Source organism: Bombina bombina, chromosome 2, assembly GCF_027579735.1.
Source record: "Bombina bombina isolate aBomBom1 chromosome 2, aBomBom1.pri, whole genome shotgun sequence".
In the NCBI taxonomy this organism is placed as follows: Eukaryota; Metazoa; Chordata; class Amphibia; order Anura; family Bombinatoridae; genus Bombina; species Bombina bombina.
This window is the reverse complement of record NC_069500.1, coordinates 213,083,381-213,107,474: the sequence shown is the minus strand read 5'-3', so window position 1 is coordinate 213,107,474 and position 24,094 is coordinate 213,083,381. Positions and strand designations below refer to the sequence as shown.

The window sequence follows — 24,094 nt, the reverse complement described above, 5'->3', positions numbered from 1 at the left end:
TCCTTGTTCCGCCGTTGGAACTGGGTGTATCACTCCCATCTTTAACAGGTCTTCTACACAATGTAAGAATGCCTGTCTCTTTATTTGGTTTGAGGATAAGTGAGACATGTGGAACCTTCCCCTTGGGGGTAGTTCCTTGAATTAACCCTGAGAAACTATTTCTAGTGTCCAGGGATCCTGAACATCTTTTGCCCAAGCCTGAGCAAAGAGAGAGAGTCTGCCCCCTACTAGATCCGGTCCCGGATCGGGGGCTACTCCTTCATGCTGTTTTGTTAGCAGCAGCAGGCTTCTTGGCCTGCTTACCCTTGTTCCAGCCTTGCGTCGGTTTCCAGGCTGGTTTGGATTGAGAGGCATTACCCTCTTGTTTAGAGGATACAGAGTTAGAGGCCAGTCCGTTCCTGAAATTGGGAAAGGAACGAAAATTAGACTTATTCTTGGCTTTGAAAGGCCTATCTTGTGGGAGGGCATGGCCCTTTCCCCCAGTGATGTCTGAAATAATCTCTTTCAATTCTGGCCCAAAGAGAGTCTTACCCTTGAAGGGGATATTAAGTAATTTTGTCTTGGAAGATACATCCGCTGACCAAGACTTTAGCCAAAGCGCTCTGCGCGCCACAATTGCAAACCCTGAATTTTTCGCCGCTAATCTAGCTAGTTGCAAAGTGGCATCTAAAATAAAAGAATTAGCCAACTTGAGTGCGTGAACTCTGTCCATAACCTCCTCATACGGAGTCTCTCTACTGAGCGACTTTTCTAGTTCCTCGAACCAGAACCACGCTGCTGTAGTGACAGGAACAATGCACGAAATGGGTTGTAGGAGGTAACCTTGCTGTACAAAAATCTTTTTTAAGCAAACCCTCCAATTTTTATCCATAGGATCTTTGAAAGCACAATTATCCTCGATAGGAATAGTAGTGCACTTGTTTAAAGTAGAAACTGCCCCCTCGACCTTAGGGACTGTCTGCCATAAGTCCTTTCTGGGGTCGACCACAGGAAATAATTTCTTAAATATAGGAGGGGGGACAAAAGGTATGCCGGGCTTCTCCCACTCCTTATTCACTATATCCGCCACCCGCTTGGGTATAGGAAAAGCGTCAGGGTGCACCGGAACCTCTAGGAACTTGTCCATCTTGCATAATTTTTCTGGAATGACCAGGTTGTCACAATCATCCAGAGTAGATAACACCTCCTTAAGCAGTGCGCGGAGATGCTCTAATTTAAATTTAAATGTCACAACATCAGGTTCTGCTTGTTGAGAAATTTTACCTGAATCTGAAATTTCCCCATCCGACAAAACCTCCCTCATGACCCCTTCAGATTGGTGTGAGGGTATGACAGAGCAATTATCATCAGCGCCCTCCTGCTCTACAGTGTTTAAAACAGAGCAATCACGCTTTCTCTGATATGCAGGCATTTTGGATAAAATATTTGCTATGGAGTTATCCATTACTGCCGTTAATTGTTGCATAGTAATAAGCATTGGCGCGCTAGAAGTACTAGGGGCCTCCTGCGTGGGCAAAACTGGTGTAGACACAGAAGGAGATGATGCAGAACTATGTCTACTCCCTTCATCTGATGAATCATCTTGGGCAACTTTACTATCTGTGGCAATACTGTCCTTACTTTGTTTGGACGCTATGGCACAATTATCACACAATTTTGAAGGGGGACACACATTGATCTTCAAACATATAGAACATAGCTTATCTGAAGGTGCAGACATGTTAAACAGGCTTAAACTTGTCAAAAAAGTACAAAAAACGTTTTAAAACAAAACCGTTACTGTCTCTTTAAATTTTAAACAGTGCACACTTTATTACTGAATATGTGAAAAAGTATGAAGGAATTGTTCAAAATTTACCAAATTTTCACCACAGTGTCTTAAAGCATTCAAAGTATTGCACACCAATTTTCAGAGCTTTAACCCTTAAAATAAAGAAACCGGAGCCGGTTACCGTTTTAACCCCTCTACAGTCCCAGCTACAGCCTTTGCTGCAACTTTACCAAACCCAGGGGGGAATACGATACCAGATGAAGCCTTCTAGGAACTTTTCCAACTACTTTCAGATCCTCACACATGCATCTGCATGTCTTGCTCTCAAAAGTAACTGCGCATTAATGGTGCGAAAATGAGGCTCAGCCTATAACTGGGAAGGCCCTTCCTGACTGGAAAGGTGTCTAACACAGTGCCTGATGTTAAAAAATGTTCCCCAAGATTATAAGTGTGAATTACAAGCATAAACATGTATAAAATTCCCAAATAAAGCAATTGATTTTGCCCATAAAAGTGTCTACCAGTTTTATAGCCCATATTAAGCCCTTTATTCTGTTTGAGACTAAGAAAATGGCTTACCGGTCCCCATGAGGGGAAATGACAGCCTTCCAGATTACTCAGTCTTGTTAGAAATATGGCTAGTCATACCTTAAGCAGAAAAGTCTGCTAACTGTTTCCCCCAACTGAAGTTACTTCATCTCAACAGTCCTATGTGGAAACAGCAAACGATTTTAGTTACTGTCTGCTAAAATCATCTTCCTCTCACAAACAGAACTCTTTTTCTGTTTCAGAGTAAATAGTACATACCAGCACTATTTTAAAATAACAAACTCTTGATAGTAGAATTAAAAAACTACAACTAAACACCACATACTCGTAACCATCTCCGTGGAGATGTTGCCTGTGCAACGGCAAAGAGAATGACTGGGGTGGGCGGAGCCTAGGAGGGACTATATGGACAGCTTTGCTGGGACTCTTTGCCATTTCCTGTTGGGGAAGAGATATTCCCACAAATAAGGATGACGCCGTGGACCGGACACACCAATGTTGGAGAAATAGGTGCCACTGCATGCAGTGTTGACACACTGTGAGTGAATGCAGTGTGGACACACTGAGTTCCTTCCTGATATTTGATGTAGAAGACTGTTGTCATGTTGATTTTGATGGGTTAGAAGAAACACTTGTAAGGCCTGAGATGCTACTTTTAATTCCAAAATGTTTGCTGAGAGTTTGGAATCTTCCTGAATGCAAACCCACTGAACATGAACTTGGCCTCAGACTGCACCCCAGCTTGCACTACTGGAATCTGTGACCTTTACACACTTGGGGTGCGCAAATGGATCTCCCTGAGAAAGATTTTCTCTCTCCACCCACCTTCTAAAAGGACATTTTAGAGACTATGGAAAATAAATTTTGTTTGTTAGAGAAACAAGAGAAAAGCAAGATCAGTTACAGACGGCAAAAGGCAGCCCTGAATATAAATAACTCAAAAATCATCCTTGGGGAAACTGATCCTGCACTTTCTGGGATTTAAAGGAAGATTACGGAACAAGGCCGCAGCTTCAGAAAAACTCATCCATAAGAAGCATTTAAGTCCATTGCCAGCAGAGATCTACTTGCTTCCAGCGAAGTACCACACAAGCCCCAAAAATAAGGTATTAGTCAAGAAACACTGCAACTGCAATCCAGGCAAGTTTGGCTAGTAATAAATCCCCTGCACACATACAGATCATCACCCAACGCTGGATGATACTGTCCCTTCCGGTACAAGATGGCTGCACCCAATGGAACAGCGCAACTGGCAGCCCATAATGATACACTTCCACAGAGGAATAGGACATTGACAGCATGCCTCTTACCACTGAGGATAGCCGCAGTCAGCAGGGAACGTGTAAGCAATCTGTTGGAGGTAGAAAGTCAGCTGGCCCCCACCGTAACTTACACGGTAAAACCCTAGAGAGGGACATAGTTTTAACCATTCTATGATGGACAGAACTAGGAATGGAGGATGAGAGCTCAGTTAAAGGTTATATAGGTAAAACAGAATTTATGCTTACCTGATAAATTACTTTCTCCAACGGTGTGTCCGGTCCACGGCGTCATCCTTACTTGTGGGATATCTCTTCCCCAACAGGAAATGGCAAAGAGTCCCAGCAAAGCTGGCCATATAGTCCCTCCTAGGCTCCGCCCACCCCAGTCATTCGACCGACGGACAGGAGGAAATATATATAGGAGAAACCATATGGTACCGTGGTGACTGTAGTTAGAGAAAATAATTCATCAGACCTGATTAAAAAACCAGGGCGGGCCGTGGACCGGACACACCGTTGGAGAAAGTAATTTATCAGGTAAGCATAAATTCTGTTTTCTCCAACATTGGTGTGTCCGGTCCACGGCGTCATCCTTACTTGTGGGAACCAATACCAAAGCTTTAGGACACGGATGAAGGGAGGGAGCAAATCAGGTTACCTAAACGGAACGCACCACAGCTTGCAAAACCTTTCTCCCAAAAATAGCCTCCGAAGAAGCAAAAGTATCAAATTTGTAAAATTTGGCAAAAGTGTGCAGTGAAGACCAAGTCGCTGCCTTACATATCTGGTCAACAGAAGCCTCGTTCTTGAAGGCCCATGTGGAAGCCACAGCCCTAGTGGAGTGAGCTGTGATTCTTTCAGGAGGCTGCCGTCCGGCAGTCTCATAAGCCAATCGGATGATGCTTTTAAGCCAAAAGGAAAGAGAGGTAGAAGTCGCTTTTTGACCTCTCCTTTTACCAGAATAAACAACAAACAAGGAAGATGTTTGTCTGAAATCTTTTGTAGCCTCTAAATAGAATTTTAGAGCACGGACTACGTCCAAATTGTGTAACAAACGTTCCTTCTTTGAAACTGGATTCGGACATAAAGAAGGTACAACTATCTCCTGGTTTATATTTTTGTTAGAAACAACCTTAGGAAGAAAACCAGGCTTAGTACGCAAAACCACCTTATCTGCATGGAACACCAGATAGGGCGGAGAACACTGCAGAGCAGATAACTCTGAAACTCTTCTAGCAGAAGAAATTGCAACCAAAAACAAAACTTTCCAAGATAGTAACTTAATATCTATGGAATGTAAAGGTTTAAACGGAACCCCTTGAAGAACTGAAAGAACTAGATTTAGACTCCAGGGAGGAGTCAAAGGTCTGTAAACAGGCTTGATCCTAACCAGAGCCTGAACAAATGCTTGAACATCTGACACAGCTGCCAGTCTTTTGTGTAGTAAGACAGATAAAGCAGAGATCTGTCCCTTTAGAGAACTTGCAGATAATCCTTTCTCCAAACCTTCTTGTAGAAAGGAGAGAATCTTAGGAATTTTTATCTTATTCCATGGGAATCCTTTGGATTCACACCAACAGATATATCTTTTACATATTTTATGGTAAATCTTTCTAGTTACCGGTTTTCTGGCCGGAACCAGAGTATCTATCACAGAATCTGAAAACCCACGCTTCGATAGAATCAAGCGTTCAATCTTCAAGCCGTCAGCTGGAGGGAAACCATATTTGGATGTTCGAATGGACCCTGAACAAGAAGGTCCTGTCTCAAAGGTAGCTTCCATGGTGGAACCGATGACATATTCACCAGGTCTGCATACCAAGTCCTGCGTGGCCACGCAGGAGCTATCAAGATCACCGAGGCCCTCTCCTGATTGATCCTGGCTACCAGCCTGGGAATGAGAGGAAACGGTGGAAATACATAAGCTAGGTTGAAGGTCCAAGGTGCTACTAGTGCATCTACTAGAGTCGCCTTGGGATCCCTGGATCTGGACCCGTAGCAAGGAACCTTGAAGTTCTGACGAGATGCCATCAGATCCATGTCTGGAATGCCCCATAATTGAGTTATTTGGGCAAAGATCTCCGGATGGAGTTCCCACTCCCCCGGATGGAATGTCTGACGCTGTGGATGTGGATCGCAGACAGGTGGCAGGAGTGATCCTCCGCCCATTGAATTATTTTGGTCACTTCTTTCATCGCCAGGGAACTCCTTGTTCCCCCCTGATGATTGATATACGCAACGGTCGTCATGTTGTCTGATTGGAACCTTATGAATCTGGCCTTTGCTAGTTGAGGCCAAGCCCTGAGAGCATTGAATATCGCTCTCAGTTCCAGAATGTTTATCGGGAGAAGAGACTCTTCCCGAGACCATAGACCCTGAGCTTTCAGGGATTCCCAGACCGCGCCCCAGCCCACTAGACTGGCGTCGGTCGTGACAATGACCCACTCTGGTCTGCGGAAGCTCATTCCCTGGGACAGATGGTCCAGGGTCAGCCACCAACGGAGTGAATCTCTGGTCTTCTGATCTACTTGAATCATTGGAGACAAGTCTGTATAGTCCCCATTCCACTGTTTGAGCATGCACAGTTGTAATGGTCTTAGATGAATTTGTGCAAAAGGAACTATGTCCATTGCTGCAACCATCAACCCTACTACTTCCATGCACTGTGCTATGGAAGGACGAGGAACAGAATGAAGAACTTGAAAGTGCTTAGAAGTTTTGACTTTCTGACCTTTGTCAGAAAAATCCTCATTTCTAAGGAATCTATTATTGTTCCCAAGAAGGGAACTCTTGTCGACGGAGACAGAGAACTTTTTTCTATGTTCACCTTCCATCCGTGTGATCTGAGAAAGGCCAGAACGATGTCTGTATGAGCCTTTGCTTTTGACAGGGACGACGCTTGTATTAGAATGTCGTCCAAGTAAGGTACTACTGCAATGCCCCTCTGTCTTAAAACCGCTAGAAGGGACCCTAGCACCTTTGTGAAAATCCTTGGAGCAGTGGCTAACCCGAATGGGAGGGCCACAAACTGGTAATGCATGTCCAGAAAAGCGAACCTTAGGAACTGATGATGTTCTTTGTGGATAGGAATATGTAGGTATGCATCCTTTAGATCCACGGTAGTCATAAATTGACTTTCCTGGATAGTGGGTAGAATCGTTTGAATGGTTTCCATCTTGAACGATGGTACCCTGAGAAATTTGTTTAGGATCTTCAAATCCAAAATTGGTCTGAAAGTTCCCTCTTTTTTGGGAACTACGAACAGATTGGAATAAAATCCCATTCCTTGTTCCTTTATTGGAACTGGGTGTATCACTCCCATCTTTAACAGTTCTTCTACACAATGTAAGAACGCCTGTCTCTTTATTTGGTTTGAGGATAAGTGAGACATGTGGAACCTTCCCCTTGGGGGTAGTTCCTTGAATTCCAGGAGATAACCTTGAGAAACTATTTCTAGCGCCCAGGGATCCTGCACATCTCTTGCCCAAGCCTGAGCAAAGAGAGAGAGTCTGCCCCTCACTAGATCCGGTCCCGGATCGGGGGCTACTCCTTCATGCTGTTTTGTTAGCAGCGGCAGGCTTCTTGGACTGCTTACCCTTGTTCCAGCCTTGCATCGGTTTCCAGGCTGGTTTGGGTTGTGAGGCATTACCCTCTTGCTTAGAGGATGCAGAATTAGAGGCCGGTCCGTTCCTGAAATTGCGAAAGGAACGAAAATTAGACTTATTTTTGGCCTTGAAAGGCCTATCTTGTGGAAGGGCGTCGCCCTTTCCCCCAGTGATGTCTGAAATAATCTCTTTCAATTCTGGTCCAAATAGAGTTTTACCTTTGAAAGGGATGTTAAGCAATTTTGTCTTGGATGACACATCCGCTGACCAAGACTTTAGCCAAAGCGCTCTGCGCGCCACGATAGCAAACCCTGAATTTTTCGCCGCTAATCTAGCTAATTGCAAAGCGGCATCTAAAATAAAAGAGTTAGCCAATTTAAGTGCGTGAACTCTGTCCATAACCTCCTCATATGGAGTCTCTCTACTGAGCGACTTTTCTAGTTCCTCGAACCAGAACCACGCTGCTGTAGTGACAGGAACAATGCACGAAATAGGTTGTAGAAGGTAACCTTGCTGTACAAAAATCTTTTTAAGCAAACCTTCCAATTTTTTATCCATAGGATCTTTGAAAGCACAACTATCTTCGATAGGAATAGTAGTGCGTTTGTTTAGAGTAGAAACTGCCCCCTCGACCTTAGGGACTGTCTGCCATAAGTCCTTTCTGGGGTCGACCATAGGAAATAATTTCTTAAATATAAGGGGGGGAACAAAAGGTATGCCGGGCTTTTCCCACTCCTTATTTACTATGTCCGCCACCCGCTTGGGTATAGGAAAAGCGTCGGGGTGCACCGGAACCTCTAGGAACTTGTCCATCTTGCATAATTTCTCTGGAATGACCAAGTTGTCACAATCATCCAGAGTAGATAACACCTCCTTAAGCAGTGTGCGGAGATGTTCTAATTTAAATTTAAATGTCACAACATCAGGTTCAGCTTGTTGAGAAATTTTTCCTGAATCTGAAATTTCTCCATCTGACAAAACCTCCCTCATGGCCCCTTCAGATTGGTGTGAGGGTATGACAGAACAATTATCATCAGCGCCCTCCTGCTCTTCAGTGTTTAAAACAGAGCAATCGCGCTTTCTCTGATAAGAAGGCATTTTGGATAAAATATTTGCTATGGAGTTATCCATTACAGCCGTTAATTGTTGCATGGTAATAAGCATTGGCGCACTAGATGTACTAGGGGCCTCCTGTGTGGGCAAAACTGGTGTAGACACAGTAGGAGATGATGTAGTATCATGTTTACTTCCCTCATCTGAGGAATCATCTTGGGCAATTTCATTATCTGTGGCAGTACTGTCCTTACTTTGTTTGGACGCTATGGCACAATTATCACATAAATTTAAATGGGGAGACACATTGGCTTTCATACATATAGAACATAGCTTATCTGAAGGCACAGACATGTTAAACAGGCTTAAACTTGTCAACAAAGCACAAAAAACGTTTTAAAACAAAACCGTTACTGTCTCTTTAAATTTTAAACAGAAAAACACTTTATTACTGAATATGAGAAAAAGTATGAAGGAATTGTTCAAAAATTACCAAAATTTCACCACAGTGTCTTAAAGCATTAATAGTATTGCACACCAAATTTCAGAGCTTTAACCCTTAAAATAACGGAACCGGAGCCGTTTACAAATTTAACCCCTATACAGTCCCAGCTATAGCCTTTGCTGAGACCCAACCAAGCCCAGAGGGGAATACGATACCAATTGACGCCTTCTAGAAGCTTTTCCAGCAATTTTCAGATCCTCACACATGCATCTGCATGCCCTGCTCTCAAAAAACAACTGCGCAGTAATGGCGCGAATATGAGGCTCAGTCTACAACTAGGAAGGCCCCCTGACTGGAAAAGGTGTCTAACATAGTGCCTGCCGTTTAATAAACATTCCCCAAGTTTATAAATGCAAATTGTCAGCATAAATATGAATAAAATGCCCAAATAAAGCAATCGATTTAGCCCATAAAAATGTCTACCAGTTTTTTAGCCCATATTAAGCCCTTTATTCTGTTTGTTTGACTAAGAAAATGGCTTACCGGTCCCCATGAGGGGAAATGACAGCCTTCCAGCATTACATCGTCTTGTTAGAAATATGGCTAGTCATACCTTAAGCAGAAAAGTCTGCTAACTGCTTCCCCCAACTGAAGTTACTTCATCTCAACAGTCCTATGTGGAAACAGCAATCGATTTTAGTTACTGTCTGCTAAAATCATCTTCCTCTCACAAACAGAAATCTTCATCCTTTTCTGTTTCAGAGTAAATAGTACATACCAGCACTATTTTAAAATAACAAACACTTGATAGAAGAATAAAAACAACATTTAAACACCAAAAAACTCTTAACCATCTCTGTGGAGATGTTGCCTGTGCAACGGCAAAGAGAATGACTGGGGTGGGCGGAGCCTAGGAGGGACTATATGGCCAGCTTTGCTGGGACTCTTTGACATTTCCTGTTGGGGAAGAGATATCCCACAAGTAAGGATGACGCCGTGGACCGGACACACCAATGTTGGAGAAAAGAGGCATGGTTATTTATGTCCATTCCCTCTCAAGAGAGGGGTCGCATCTGGTAAGTATTGGATAGGATGGCAAAGATAAATACTTAAATTGCAAGATGGTGGGCCCATGGTGTGAAGATGTAGAACATTACTAACTTTACTAACCAGCACTTTTGAAGGTTACCATAAGGGAATAGTTTTAAAGAGAGCTGCAAGCACAGGAGAAAAACAAAGTAGGCAAATCAAGTGTAATGATTAAGGGAACTTTGTTTAATGTCATTGTATGTCATATCCAAAGGGATTTGCAGATCAGTCTAAATAATGTGCTTTTTGCAAGATGACAGCAAACTTTCAAAAGATACATGATTTGCATGATTATGTTTTAGTTCCTATTATTTTGAACAAAGTTTTTCCAACCTGTCCTACACAATTTTGAAACAGCAGAACATTATAAGTTAACTAATATATTGCCCTGACATTTACCTTCACCGATCCATGCTGAATGACCATTAGAAAGTGTAATGGCAAATCCATTCCCTAGATCTTCCTTCCAGGAAACCTGAAGAAAGTAGGTAATTCCTAGATTAGAATTCATGGTGATTTTCCTCACTTTCTTCTCCATTATATTATTTTATCTGTTTTAGAAACACAAAAAAAGATAGAATTAAAAGAAGCATACAGAGACCAAGACTCGGTGCTATACAATTGGCTTTATCTCAAGTAAATAATATATATTTAATAATGATTAATATGCAACCTAAACTTAAAATTACACCCAGGTAAGCACTGAAAAAGGGCAGAAAACTGAAAACTGAAAAGCATATGAATGCATATTATCTGTAGCTTTAGATAAGGAGCAGTTGAGAATACATTTTCACTTGCTACACGAGATTTTCAGCAGTTGATAAACACACAGTGTCTTTCCTTGCTTAGTGGGAACCTCTGCAGCCTCAACAGATATTGTGAAATACAACTGGCAGGGAGCCTGCTCTTCTCTTGTTCTTGCTACTCCAGTTGTGAACAGTTTCTCATACTACATCTTCCAACAGTTCCCCATAAGTTAAGGAAGCCCATATGTGACAGTCAAGATAAACCATCACACAAAATAATAAAAGTTATTGATATTTTTTCAGATAGCACAATGTACCTATGGAAATGCTAATTTGTTAATCTAGTTATTAGAAAAGGACAATCTTAAACTTTACTGTGAAGATGTGGACTTTGCCAAATTAGTGATAAAGTCCCAAATGATGCTATACACCAGATGGATGTGAATGTGTGCTAAGGTGACTTTCATGTCAATAGATCATATCAGTCATAGGAAAAGTCAGCTTGAGGTTCATAAACAGGCTTCTGGCTTTAGATAACATCATTTGTGCTGGTTGTATCCCTCTCAAGATTTTTTTTATAAATACTGTAATACATGATGTACAATTTACCTATAAATTAGTGATGTTGGTCTCCAAAATTCTACAAGATTATCACCTACTTATTATTGGAGTACACTTCAGTCAATAACAAATTGTCTACAGCTGCAGATAAGTGGGATCTTTTAAACCTAGGGATATCTCTGACCTACACAGGAAACCATATACCACTCTGCATAATTTGGGTCTCTTAACTGTTACTATTTTTTCCATCCTAATAAATAAACATTCTGTATTTATAAATCAGCTTAGAAACTGGTGTAATTGCTGTTTAATTACACTGCAATTTGTGATCTGCACAGAAACTAAACAAACTCCTGTATATTGCAGGAAAAAACAAATTCCTGTATATTATGGTAGCAAAAAACATTGCTGATCAAATTGTTGCTGTGCTAGAGAGAACATTAGTTGGTAAAAAGATAAATTTAGCACAGCTAAAAACTCATCGAAATTGCATCAATTTATTGTGAATGATGATTAAGTGTCATTCATGTTTTTGTTTCTTTTCCCTATGAGAACCACTTTCTTTCGGTAAATAAGCAAACTTATTCTTAAACACCTATATTGAGACAGCTAAAAAACTTGATGCTCTATTCATTCTTAAATACCTATTAACATATTTCAGTAGATATTAACCAACATATTCATATAACAAGTCTTTTTTATTCATAGAGGTAACTTAAAAGCAATAGCTTAAAGGGACAGTATACACCAATTTTCATATAACTGCATGTAATAGACACTACTATAAAGAAATAATATGCACAGATACTGATCTAAACATCCAGTATAAAACTGCTTAAAAACTTTCATAGAAGTTTCCAGTTTAGCTCTGTTTAAAAGGTTACTGGAACACCCACTGCAAGTGGGAAATAGCAGACACTCCCCCCCTCCCCTTCCTTTGAATATGAAAAGACCATTTACACAAACAGAAGCAAGCTGGAGTAGGTATACATCAGTATTCTTCTAAAACGTTGGGGCTTGGTTAGGACTCTGAAAATCAGAGCAATATTATTTAAAAATAAGCAAAACTATCCATTTAAAAAAAAGAAAAAAAACAACCTGTATGGGCTATATAAATGGATCATCTACAAAACATTTATGCAAAGAAAAAAAATCTAGTGCATAATGTCCCTTTAATGGACAGACTTGTGCATATTCCATATATTTTTTGTAAATCCCTTACTTTATTTGTCCATACCACTACAGCTGGAAATTTGTTTCCATACAAAGAAGCATCTCTCTACACATATTGTGTCTTCTAAATCAAAACAATCCCTTTCATATGAACGATTAATACAGTGTATTTTTAAATTAAAGGGACAGTATATACATTATAGTCATCTTAAAGTCCTACTTTAGATTAAGCTGCACATATCCTCCTGCACCCTTTCTATATCATGCAGCAGAAATAGTAAAAAAAAAATATTTTAAAATGAGTATTATTTCTGGTCACTTTGAAATGGCTGCCAAGCTCTGCCCACTGATGACATCATGATCTGGGCTGCATTAAAGGGACATGAAACACAAAAATAAGGCATATATGAGCAGCCACCAATCAGCAGCTACCTTCTAGTCCCTCAGCCTACCTAGGTATGCTTTTCAACAAAGAATACCAAAAGAACTAAGCAAATTATATACTAGAAGTACATTGAAAAGTTGCTCTGTCTGAATCATGAAATAATATTTTCTTGGCTTACCATTGTATTCAGCTAACTGCTAGTAGTGCATTGCTGCTCTTTCAATAAAGGCTATCAAGAAAATATAGCAAAATCGATAATAGAAGTAAATTGGAAAATTGCTTAAAAATGTATGTTCTATCTGAATCATAAAAGAAAAAAAAATTGGGTTTCATGCCCCTTTAACCCCTTAATGACCACAGCACTTTTCCATTGTCTGACCATTTGGGACCAAATGGTCAGACTGTACCCACACATATTATATACAGTTTTTCTTGCCATTAAATGGACTTTCTTAAGATACCATTATTTTCATCATATCTTATAATTTACTATAATTTTTTTTATAAAATATGAGGAAAAAATGGAAAAAAACCACACTTTTTCTAACTTTTACCCCCCAAATCTGTTACACAGCTACAACCACGAAAAAACTCCCATACTAAATAGTTTCTAAATTTTATCCTGAGTTTAGAAATATCCAGTGTTTACATGTTCTTTGCTTTTTTGCAAGTTATAGGGGAATAAATACAAGTAGCACTTTACTATTTCCAAACCACTTTTTTTCAAAATTAGCGATAGTTACATTGGAACACTGATATCTATAAGGAATCCCTGAATATCCCTTGACATGTATCAATATTTTTTTTAGAAGACATCCCAAAGTATTGATCTAGGCCCATTTTTGTATATTTCATGCCACCATTTCACCGCCAAATGCGATCAAATAAAAAGAAATCGTTCACAGGGGCGGAGTTTGATGCCGTGCAGCTCAGACGCACCTTAAAGGGACTGTACACTGTAAAACTGTTTTTTTATTAATGTATTTTCAATGACTTGTTATACCAGTTGCAGAGCATAAAATGTATGAGAAATTCAATTTTCAGGTTTATTTGTGTATTTGAAGTAGCTGGTTTTGTGCTTTTAAACCACAGCCTATTACAATGGGTGGAGCTTCAGGTAATATCATATCTCATTATGTTATCACTTTTTGTACACACACTTGCTTCCTTATCTTATATTTGTCTGGCAAACTAAAGCTCAATACATAGAGAGAACAATGGAAAATAATCATTTTATTACTTATCTATCCTTCACCCCACTGTGAGTGTCATTTCTACTGCTGGCTGTGTTTACTTAGGCTATTCTGTCCATTTAAGAAGAAAAAGGCAGTGGCACTTTAAAGTTTTTGTACAATACTATTCACTTTAGAGTCACAACTTTGAGCGCATGTCCCACGGCCACACCACCGCTTGACTACTGCTACACTCCCAGATGAAGGGCTGTTGCCGCTGCTCCCACATACTCTGCAAAAAAAATGGCCGTTTTGCTGGCTTCTCAGGTCCGCCGACGGGTCTGCCTCTCATCCTCCCTCATACAATGGAATCCTGGAGGACTCTGTGTCCGTTTTCATGCTGATCAGACAAGAACAATTCAAAATACTGCGGTTTTTAAATAGCGCCGGTTAATCGCGGTTTATAACCATATCCGCGGGAAATTGCACAGCCCTAACACTGAATGAATTAAAGGGAGGGAACTAAAGAAAAAAAGGTCGGACCCTAATCTGAGGGCACCACTGTCTGCAAAACCTCTCTCCCAAAAGCTGCTTCAGCTGAAGGAAATACGTCAAACTTGTAGAACTTTGAAAAAAGTGTGTAAGGAGGACCAAATAGCCGCCTTACAAATATGATCCATAGAGGATTTGTTCTTAAAAGCCCAGGAGGCAACCACCCTAGTGGAATGAGCCATTATCCTTTCAGGAGGCTGTTGACCCGCTGTCTCGTAAGCTAAGCGGATGATACTCCTAAACCAAAAAGACAAGTAAGTCGAGGTGGCCTGACACCTGTGCTTACCTGCATAAAGAACAAACAAGGATGAAGATTGTCTGAACTCCTTAGTAGCCTAAAGGTAAAACTTCAAGGCACGAACCAAATCAAATTTCCTAAGCAGAGGAAGGATTTGTACACAGGGAAGGAACCACAATCTCCTGATTGATGTTTCGACTGAACCCAACCTTAGCAAGGAAACCTAACCTTGTATGTAACACTGCCTTGTCAGCATGAAAGACAAGGTAAGGGGAATCACACTGTAAGGCCAAAATCTCAGAGACTCTGCGAGCTGAGGCAATGGCTAACAAAAACAAAACGTTCCAAGATAATAACTTAATATCAACCCTTAAAGGAAAGAGATAACAATCTAGATTTAGACACCATATCAGGAGACCAGGATTTAAGACATACATATCTCCTGGCAAGAACTGCCAAAGACATACTTTTGACATTAATTTTCATAATATCAAAAACAGCATCACAAATAAACTTAAGATTGTCACAAACAGGATCTTCAAAACACTGTTCAGAAAGACTGGATAACCAATAAGTTGAAGCAGCAGCCACAAAAGCTATAGAAATGGCCAGCCTAACTATATAACTTACTTGTAAAAAGGCCTGCCAATGAAAGGATTCTAAATTTCTGTCTAGAGACAAAAGTAATATCTTACAAAGGAATAGTAGTCAGCTTAGCCAAAGTGGAAGCAGCCTCATCAACCTTAGGAACTGTTTACCATAACTCAAGATTAGCTGCTAGCAAAGGATATAACTTTTTAAACCTTGCAGAAGGGTTACATGAATTTCCAGGCTTAGACCAATCCTAAGAAATCAACTATTAGGAATAGGAAAAACTTCAGGGAGTTTAACAAAAGATTTAAAAACTGAATTTAAACGATTACAAGGTTTTTCATCGGGAGCTTTAGGATTTTAAAACCCTAAAATAATCAAGACCTCATTGAAAAGAGAATGAATATGTTGAACTTTAAGCAAACAAGAATAAATATCATGCTCAACATCCCATGAAGATTCCTCATAAGCAGAAGAGACTTCACCCTCAGAAGACATTACAGTATCCCTGACCTTAAACGCTTGTTTGCAGGTGGGAGAGCTTCAGATACTGCTGCTGTATTTAAATTTCTCATTTTAGGTAAACATTCCTTAGCTTTCTCCTGTAATGAAGAAAATGAAGAAACAGAAGGAGCATTATTACACACAGAAACAACATTAGATTGGTCTGATTGCATTAAAAAAAATAAACATGAGTCACATAAATGAGCTGAGGAAGGTACTTCAGCTAACTTACAGTAAGAACTCGTAAAGTTTGATTTCTTTCATACAGGTGGTGCTAGTTCACAATCCTTTACTCTTGGGAATTACTTTCCATACCACTTGGAGGAGGCAAAGATTTCCAAACCCCAAGAGCTCAATACAACCCCTCACACATACCGTAGTGTTTTCTTTACCTCCGCTGGAGGTGGCTAAAGAATAAACATGTGCATGATTTTCTTCAGAGAGAGGGGTTTTCAGTGAATTTTGAGGTCCATTTTCCCCTCAACGTGCAGTGCTTGTCAGAGGGATGTATTTGGGGTATGGTATATATGGCACTAGAACAGAATTTTTCATTGCTTTTCTCCTTATAGTTAGTTTGCGGACAGCAGGTTTTTTGGCACCTAGTTTTGATTTTCACGCACCGGCTTTCAGGTTCGCATGCATCGGGTTGGCCTATGTCGGGTAAACGCATGATCCATAGGTTTCTAATAGGGGTCTTTTTCACTCCTTAGTTGAATGTTGAATACCTTCTGTCTCTTTTTTTGACAGTTTGATTTTGCGTGCTTAATTATTTCAGCTACCTAGGAGGGGGTAGGTTTTTCCATTCCTCAAGAGCCTATGTTAGGGGGTTATAGTGCTTTTTGCATTAATTAATGCTATAATAGAGCCTTACTTAGAGTGCATTACTTTTAAATACATTTAAAAACATCAGTGAGAACTGATAGAGTAGTGGTCAAGTCGTTTGCCTAAGAAGTTAACATCTAGAGTTCAATTCCCCTAATAGCAAATTATATTCTGTGCACTGTTTTTGTTTGATCACATTTGTAATTTTTTTTAATTTACTTTTATCATCAAATGAGCTTTGTACTCTTGGTATTCTTTGATTAAAGCTAAACCAAAGGTAGGCTCATATGCTAATTTCTAAGCCCTTAAAGGCCGCCTCTTATTACAGTGTATTTTGAATGTTTTTCACAGATAGAGAGCACTGGTTTATACGTGCCATATAGCTAACATTGTGCTCATTCCAGTGGCATTACTTATGGCTAAAATGCAAGTCTATTAAAAGAACTTAAAGGGGCAGTCTGCAGAGGCTTAGATACAAGGTAATCACAGCGATAAAACATATATTAATATAACAGTGTTGGTTATGAAAAACTGGGGAATGGTAAATAAAGAGATTGATTATCTTTTTAAACAATAAAAATTCTAGAATAAAATGTCCCTTTAAGGACAATGAAAAGGTAAATCACACATTCAGCAGAGATATCACTTTCTGGTTGCGCTGTATTACACAAACACAAGGTAACTGCCCTAAAACCTCAAAAAACAGAATTTATGTTTACCTGATAAATTTCTTTCTCCAACGGTGTGTCCGGTCCACGGCGTCATCCTTACTTGTGGGACATTCCCCTCCCCAACAGGAAATGGCAAAGAGCCCAGCAAAGCTGGTCACATGATCCCTCCTAGGCTCCGCCTACCCCAGTCATTCGACCGACGTTAAGGAGGAATATTTGCATAGGAGAAACCATATGGTACCGTGGTGACTGTAGTTAAAGAAAATAAAATATCAGACCTGATTAAAAAAACCAGGGCGGGCCGTGGACCGGACACACCGTTGGAGAAAGAAATTTATCAGGTAAACATAAATTCTGTTTTCTCCAACATCGGTGTGTCCGGTCCACGGCGTCATCCTTACTTGTGGGAACCAATACCAAAGCTTTAGGACACGGATGAAGGGAGGGAGCAAATCAGGTCACCTAAATGGAAGGCACCACGGCTTGCAAAACCTTTCTCCCAAAAATAGCCTCAGAAGAAGCAAAAGTATCAAACTTGTAAAATTTGGTAAAAGTGTGCAGTGAAGACCAAGTCGCTGCCCTACATATCTGATCAACAGAAGCCTCGTTCTTGAAGGCCCATGTGGAAGCCACAGCCCTAGTGGAATGAGCTGTGATTCTTTCGGGAGGCTGCCGTCCGGCAGTCTCGTAAGCCAATCTGATGATGCTTTTAATCCAAAAAGAGAGAGAGGTAGAAGTTGCTTTTTGACCTCTCCTTTTACCTGAATAAACAACAAACAAGGAAGATGTTTGTCTAAAATCCTTTGTAGCATCTAAATAGAATTTTAGAGCGCGAACAACATCCAAATTGTGCAACAAACGTTCCTTCTTTGAAACTGGTTTTGGACACAGAGAAGGTACGATAATCTCCTGGTTAATGTTTTTGTTAGAAACAACTTTTGGAAGAAAACCAGGTTTAGTACGTAAAACCACCTTATCTGCATGGAACACCAGATAAGGAGGAGAACACTGCAGAGCAGATAATTCTGAGACTCTTCTAGCAGAAGAAATCGCAACTAAAAACAAAACTTTCCAAGATAATAACTTAATATCAACGGAATGTAAGGGTTCAAATGGAACCCCCTGAAGAACTGAAAGAACTAAATTGAGACTCCAAGGAGGCGTCAAAGGTTTGTAAACAGGCTTGATTCTAACCAGAGCCTGAACAAAGGCTTGAACATCTGGCACAGCTGCCAGCTTTTTGTGAAGTAATACCGACAAGGCAGAAATCTGTCCCTTCAGGGAACTTGCAGATAATCCTTTTTCCAATCCTTCTTGAAGGAAGGATAGAATCCTAGGAATCTTAACCTTGTCCCAAGGGAATCCTTTAGATTCACACCAACAGATATATTTTTTCCAAATTTTGTGGTAAATCTTTCTAGTCACAGGCTTTCTGGCCTGAACAAGAGTATCGATAACAGAATCTGAGAATCCTCGCTTCGATAAAATCAAGCGTTCAATCTCCAAGCAGTCAGCTGGAGTGAAACCAGATTCGGATGTTCGAACGGACCCTGAACAAGAAGGTCTCGTCTCAAAGGTAGCTTCCAAGGTGGAGCCGATGACATATTCACCAGATCTGCATACCAAGTCCTGCGTGGCCACGCAGGAGCTATCAAGATCACCGACGCCCTCTCCTGCTTGATCCTGGCTATCAGCCTGGGGATGAGAGGAAATGGCGGGAACACATAAGCTAGTTTGAAGGTCCAAGGTGCTACTAGTGCATCCACTAGAGCCGCCTTGGGATCCCTGGATCTGGCCCCGTAGCAAGGAACTTTGAAGTTCTGACGAGAGGCCATCAGATCCATGTCTGGAATGCCCCACAGGTGAGTGACTTGGGCAAAGATTTCCGGATGGAGTTCCCACTCCCCCGGATGCAATGTCTGCCGACTCAGAAAATCCGCTTCCCAATTTTCCACTCCTGGGATGTGGATAGCAGACAGGTGGCAGGAGTGAGACTCCGCCCAAAGAATAATTTTGGTTACTTCTTCCATCGCTAGGGAACTCCTTGTTCCCCCCTGATGGTTGATGTACGCAACAGTCGTCATGTTGTCTGATTGAAACCGTATGAACCTGGTCCTCGCAAGCTGGGGCCAGGCCTGGAGAGCATTGAATATCGCTCTCAGTTCCAGAATATTTATCGGTAGAAGAGATTCTTCCCAAGACCAAAGACCCTGAGCTTTCAGGGATCCCCAGACCGCGCCCCAGCCTATCAGACTGGCGTCGGTCGTGACAATGACCCACTCTGGTCTGTGGAACATCATCCCTTGAGACAGATTGTCCAGGGACAGCCACCAACGGAGTGAGTCTCTGGTCCTCTGATTTACTTGTATCTTCGGAGACAAGTCTGTATAGTCCCCATTCCACTGACTGAGCATGCACAGTTGTAATGGTCTTAGATGAATGCGCGCAAAAGGAACTATGTCCATCGCCGCCACCATCAACCCGATCACTTCCATGCACTGAGCTATGGAAGGAAGAGGAACGGAATGAAGTATCCGACAAGAGTCCAGAAGCTTTGTTTTTCTGGCCTCTGTTAGAAAGATCCTCATTTCTAAGGAGTCTATAATTGTTCCCAAGAAGGGAACCCTTGTTGACGGGGATAGAGAACTCTTTTCCACGTTCACTTTCCAGCCGTGAGATCTGAGAAAGGCCAGGACAATGTCCGTGTGAGCCTTTGCTTGAGGAAGGGACGACGCTTGAATCAGAATGTCGTCCAGGTAAGGTACTACTGCAATGCCCCTTGGTCTTAGCACCGCTAGAAGGGACCCTAGTACCTTTGTGAAAATCCTTGGAGCAGTGGCTAATCCGAAAGGAAGCGCCACGAACTGGTAATGTTTGTCCAGGAATGCAAACCTTAGGAACCGATGATGTTCCTTGTGGATAGGAATATGTAGATACGCATCCTTTAAATCCACCGTGGTCATGAATTGACCTTCCTGGATGGAAGGAAGGATAGTTCGAATGGTTTCCATCTTGAACGATGGGACCTTGAGAAATTTGTTTAAGATCTTGAGATCTAGGATTGGTCTGAACGTTCCCTCTTTTTTGGGAACTATGAACAGATTGGAGTAGAACCCCATCCCCTGTTCTCTTAATGGAACAGGATGAATCACTCCCATTTTTAACAGGTCTTCTACACAATGTAAGAACGCCTGTCTTTTTATGTGGTCTGAAGACAACTGCGACCTGTGGAACCTCCCCCTTGGGGGAAGTCCCTTGAATTCCAGAAGATAACCCTGGGAGACTATTTCTAGCGCCCAAGGATCCAGAACATCTCTTGCCCAAGCCTGAGCGAAGAGAGAGAGTCTGCCCCCCACCAGATCCGGTCCCGGATCGGGGGCCAATATTTCATGCTGTCTTGGTAGCAGTGGCAGGTTTCTTGGCCTGCTTTCCCTTGTTCCAGCCTTGCATTGGTCTCCAAGCTGGCTTGGCCTGAGAAGTATTACCCTCTTGCTTAGAGGACGTAGCACCTTGGGCTGGTCCGTTTTTACGAAAGGGACGAAAATTAGGTCTATTTTTTGCCTTGAAAGGCCGATCCTGAGGAAGGGCGTGGCCCTTACCCCCAGTGATATCAGAGATAATCTCTTTCAAGTCAGGACCAAACAACGTTTTCCCCTTGAAAGGAATGTTTAGTAGCTTGTTCTTGGAAGACGCATCAGCCGACCAAGATTTCAACCAAAGCGCTCTGCGCGCCACAATAGCAAACCCAGAGTTCTTAGCCGCTAACTTAGCCAATTGCAAAGAGGCGTCTAGAGTGAAAGAATTAGCCAATTTGAAAGCATTGATTCTGTCCATAATCTCCTCATAAGGAGGAGAGTCACTATCGAGCACCTTAAGCAGTTCATCAAACCAGAAATATGCGGCAGTAGTGACAGGGACAATGCATGAAATGGGTTGTAGAAGGTAACCCTGCTGAACAAACATCTTTTTAAGCAAACCTTCTAATTTTTTATCCATAGGATCTTTGAAAGCACAACTATCCTCTATGGGAATAGTGGTGCGTTTGTTTAAAGTAGAAACCGCTCCCTCGACCTTGGGGACTGACTGCCATAAGTCCTTTCTGGGGTCGACCATAGGAAACAATTTTTTAAATATGGGGGGAGGGACGAAAGGAATACCGGGCCTTTCCCATTCTTTATTAACAATGTCCGCCACCCGCTTGGGTATAGGAAAAGCTTCTGGGAGCCCCGGCACCTCTAGGAACTTGTCCATTTTACATAGTTTCTCTGGGATGACTAAATTTTCACAATCATCCAGAGTGGATAATACCTCCTTAAGCAAAATGCGGAGATGTTCCAATTTAAATTTAAATGTAATCACATCAGATTCAGCCTGCTGAGAAATGTTCCCTAAATCAGTAATTTCTCCCTCAGACAAAACCTCCCTGGCCCCCTCAGATTGGGTTAGGGGCCCTTCAGAGATATTAATATCAGCGTCGTCATGCTCCTCAGTAACTAAAATAGAGCAGCCACGCTTACGCTGACAAGGGTTCATTTTGGCTAAAATGTTTTTGACAGAATTATCCATTACAGCCGTTAATTGTTGCATAGTAAGGAGTATTGGCGCGCTAGATGTACTAGGGGCCTCCTGAGTGGGCAAGACTCGTGTAGACGAAGGAGGGAATGATGCAGTACCATGCTTACTCCCCTCACTTGAGGAATCATCTTGGGCATCATTGTCATTATCACATAAATCACATTTATTTAAATGAATAGGAATTCTGGCTTCCCCACATTCAGAACACAGTCTATCTGGTAGTTCAGACATGTTAAACAGGCATAAACTTGATCAGAAAGTACAAAAAACGTTTTAAAATAAAACCGTTACTGTCACTTTAAATTTTAAACTGAACACACTTTATTACTGCAATTGCGAAAAAACATGAAGGAATTGTTCAAAATTCACCAAATTTTCACCACAGCGTCTTAAAGCTTTGAAAATATTGCACACCAATTTTGGAAGCTTTAACCCTTAAAATAACGGAACCGGAGCCGTTTTAAGCTTTAAACCCCTTTACAGTCCCTGGTATCTGCTTTGCTGAGACCCAACCAAACCCAAAGGGGAATACGATACCAAATGACGCCTTCAGAAGTCTTTTATAAGTATCAGAGCTCCTCTCACATGCGACTGCATGCCATGCCTCTCAAAAACAAGTGCGCAACACCGGCGCGAAAATGAGACTCTGCCTATGCTTTGGGAAAGCCCCTAAAGAATAAGGTGTCTAAAACAGTGCCTGCCGATATTATTATATCAAAATACCCAGATAAAATGATTCCTCAAGGCTAAATATGTGTTAATAATCAATCGATTTAGCCCAGAAAAAGTCTACAGTTTAAATAAGCCCTTGTGAAGCCCTTATTTACAATCGTAATAAACATGGCTTACCGGATCCCATAGGGAAAATGACAGCTTCCAGCATTACATCGTCTTGTTAGAATGTGTCATACCTCAAGCAGTAAGAGACTGCACACTGTTCCCCCAACTGAAGTTAATTGCTCTCAACAGTCCTGTGTGGAACAGCCATGGATTTTAGTTACGGTTGCTAAAATCATTTTCCTCATACAAACAGAATTCTTCATCTCTTTTCTGTTTCTGAGTAAATAGTACGTACCAGCACTATTTGAAAATAACAAACTCTTGATTGAATAATGAAAAACTACAGTTAAACACTAAAAAACTCTAAGCCATCTCCGTGGAGATGTTGCCTGTACAACGGCAAAGAGAATGACTGGGGTAGGCGGAGCCTAGGAGGGATCATGTGACCAGCTTTGCTGGGCTCTTTGCCATTTCCTGTTGGGGAGGGGAATGTCCCACAAGTAAGGATGACGCCGTGGACCGGACACACCTATGTTGGAGAAAAGAGAGTTTTTTTAATAAATAACCAAACAAAGCAAGGGACATAAAAATGAATTTAATTACCGAAAAATTAGGCTAAACTGAACAACACTATGAACTAATCCCAAACACAAATATATATACCGTATATATAATTATTTGCAACCAACAATTTGTCTGAAACATTTTTTGTCTCTATGCACACCTATATACATATATACACACACACACTATATATATATATATATATATATATATATAAAATATATATATATCTCAAAACAGCAAAGATTGCATTTACAGGTCTTTTTCAAATAAGTAAACAAAATACTTTAATGTAACGTTTTCGGGGATCTGTTCCCCTTCGTCAGATCCCCGAAAACGTTACATTAAAGTATTTTGTTACTTATTTGAAAAAGACCTCTGAGTTAATCTTTGCTATTTTGTTGTAAATTACATTATTGCACCCAGGCAGTTGACACACGGTGGGCAGAGCTGGAATTTGGAGATATATATATATATATATATATATATATATATATATATATATACTGTGTATATATATATATATATATATATATATATATATATATATATATATATATATATATATACACATACATACATATATACACGCATATATACATATACATACATATCTGCCCTTTATGTTCTAGCAAACATCTCAAAACTACTGGACATATTTATGTTATATTTTTAACGTTCATAGTGGTTGTCCATCGTTGATTGAGAAATGCCAGTCACATTGATCATTTTATCTAGTTAAGAAAAACATGCAAGTAGTTAAAAATTTGTTTCAACCTAGAGCTACTTGATAATATGGGGAAAAAATAACCCTTTAAATTTTGCCATAATACACCACTTTTAGAAAAATGCTCTTGGTTAATATTTTTATAAAACAAAAAATTATATTTAAGTTTTATTGTATCAAATCTAAAAATTCTTTTGAGCTGTATCCTGTAAAAAACATGACACTATTCACGCAAATATGAAATAATCTATTATAGCTT

The 24,094-nt window shown here is 40.7% G+C and overlaps 1 protein-coding gene across 2 annotated transcripts in view; it reads right to left on the bottom strand.

The window, feature by feature from the left end:
• Positions 1–24,094, bottom strand: part of XRCC4 (X-ray repair cross complementing 4) — a 984,771-nt gene that overhangs the window by 812,587 nt on the left and 148,090 nt on the right. For both annotated transcript variants that reach the window (XM_053701466.1, XM_053701467.1), the window contains exon 2: positions 10,174–10,325. In XM_053701466.1, the coding sequence (XP_053557441.1) occupies positions 10,174–10,312 (139 nt within the window). In that variant the 5' untranslated portion in view covers positions 10,313–10,325. The remainder of the gene's footprint in view (positions 1–10,173; positions 10,326–24,094) is intronic.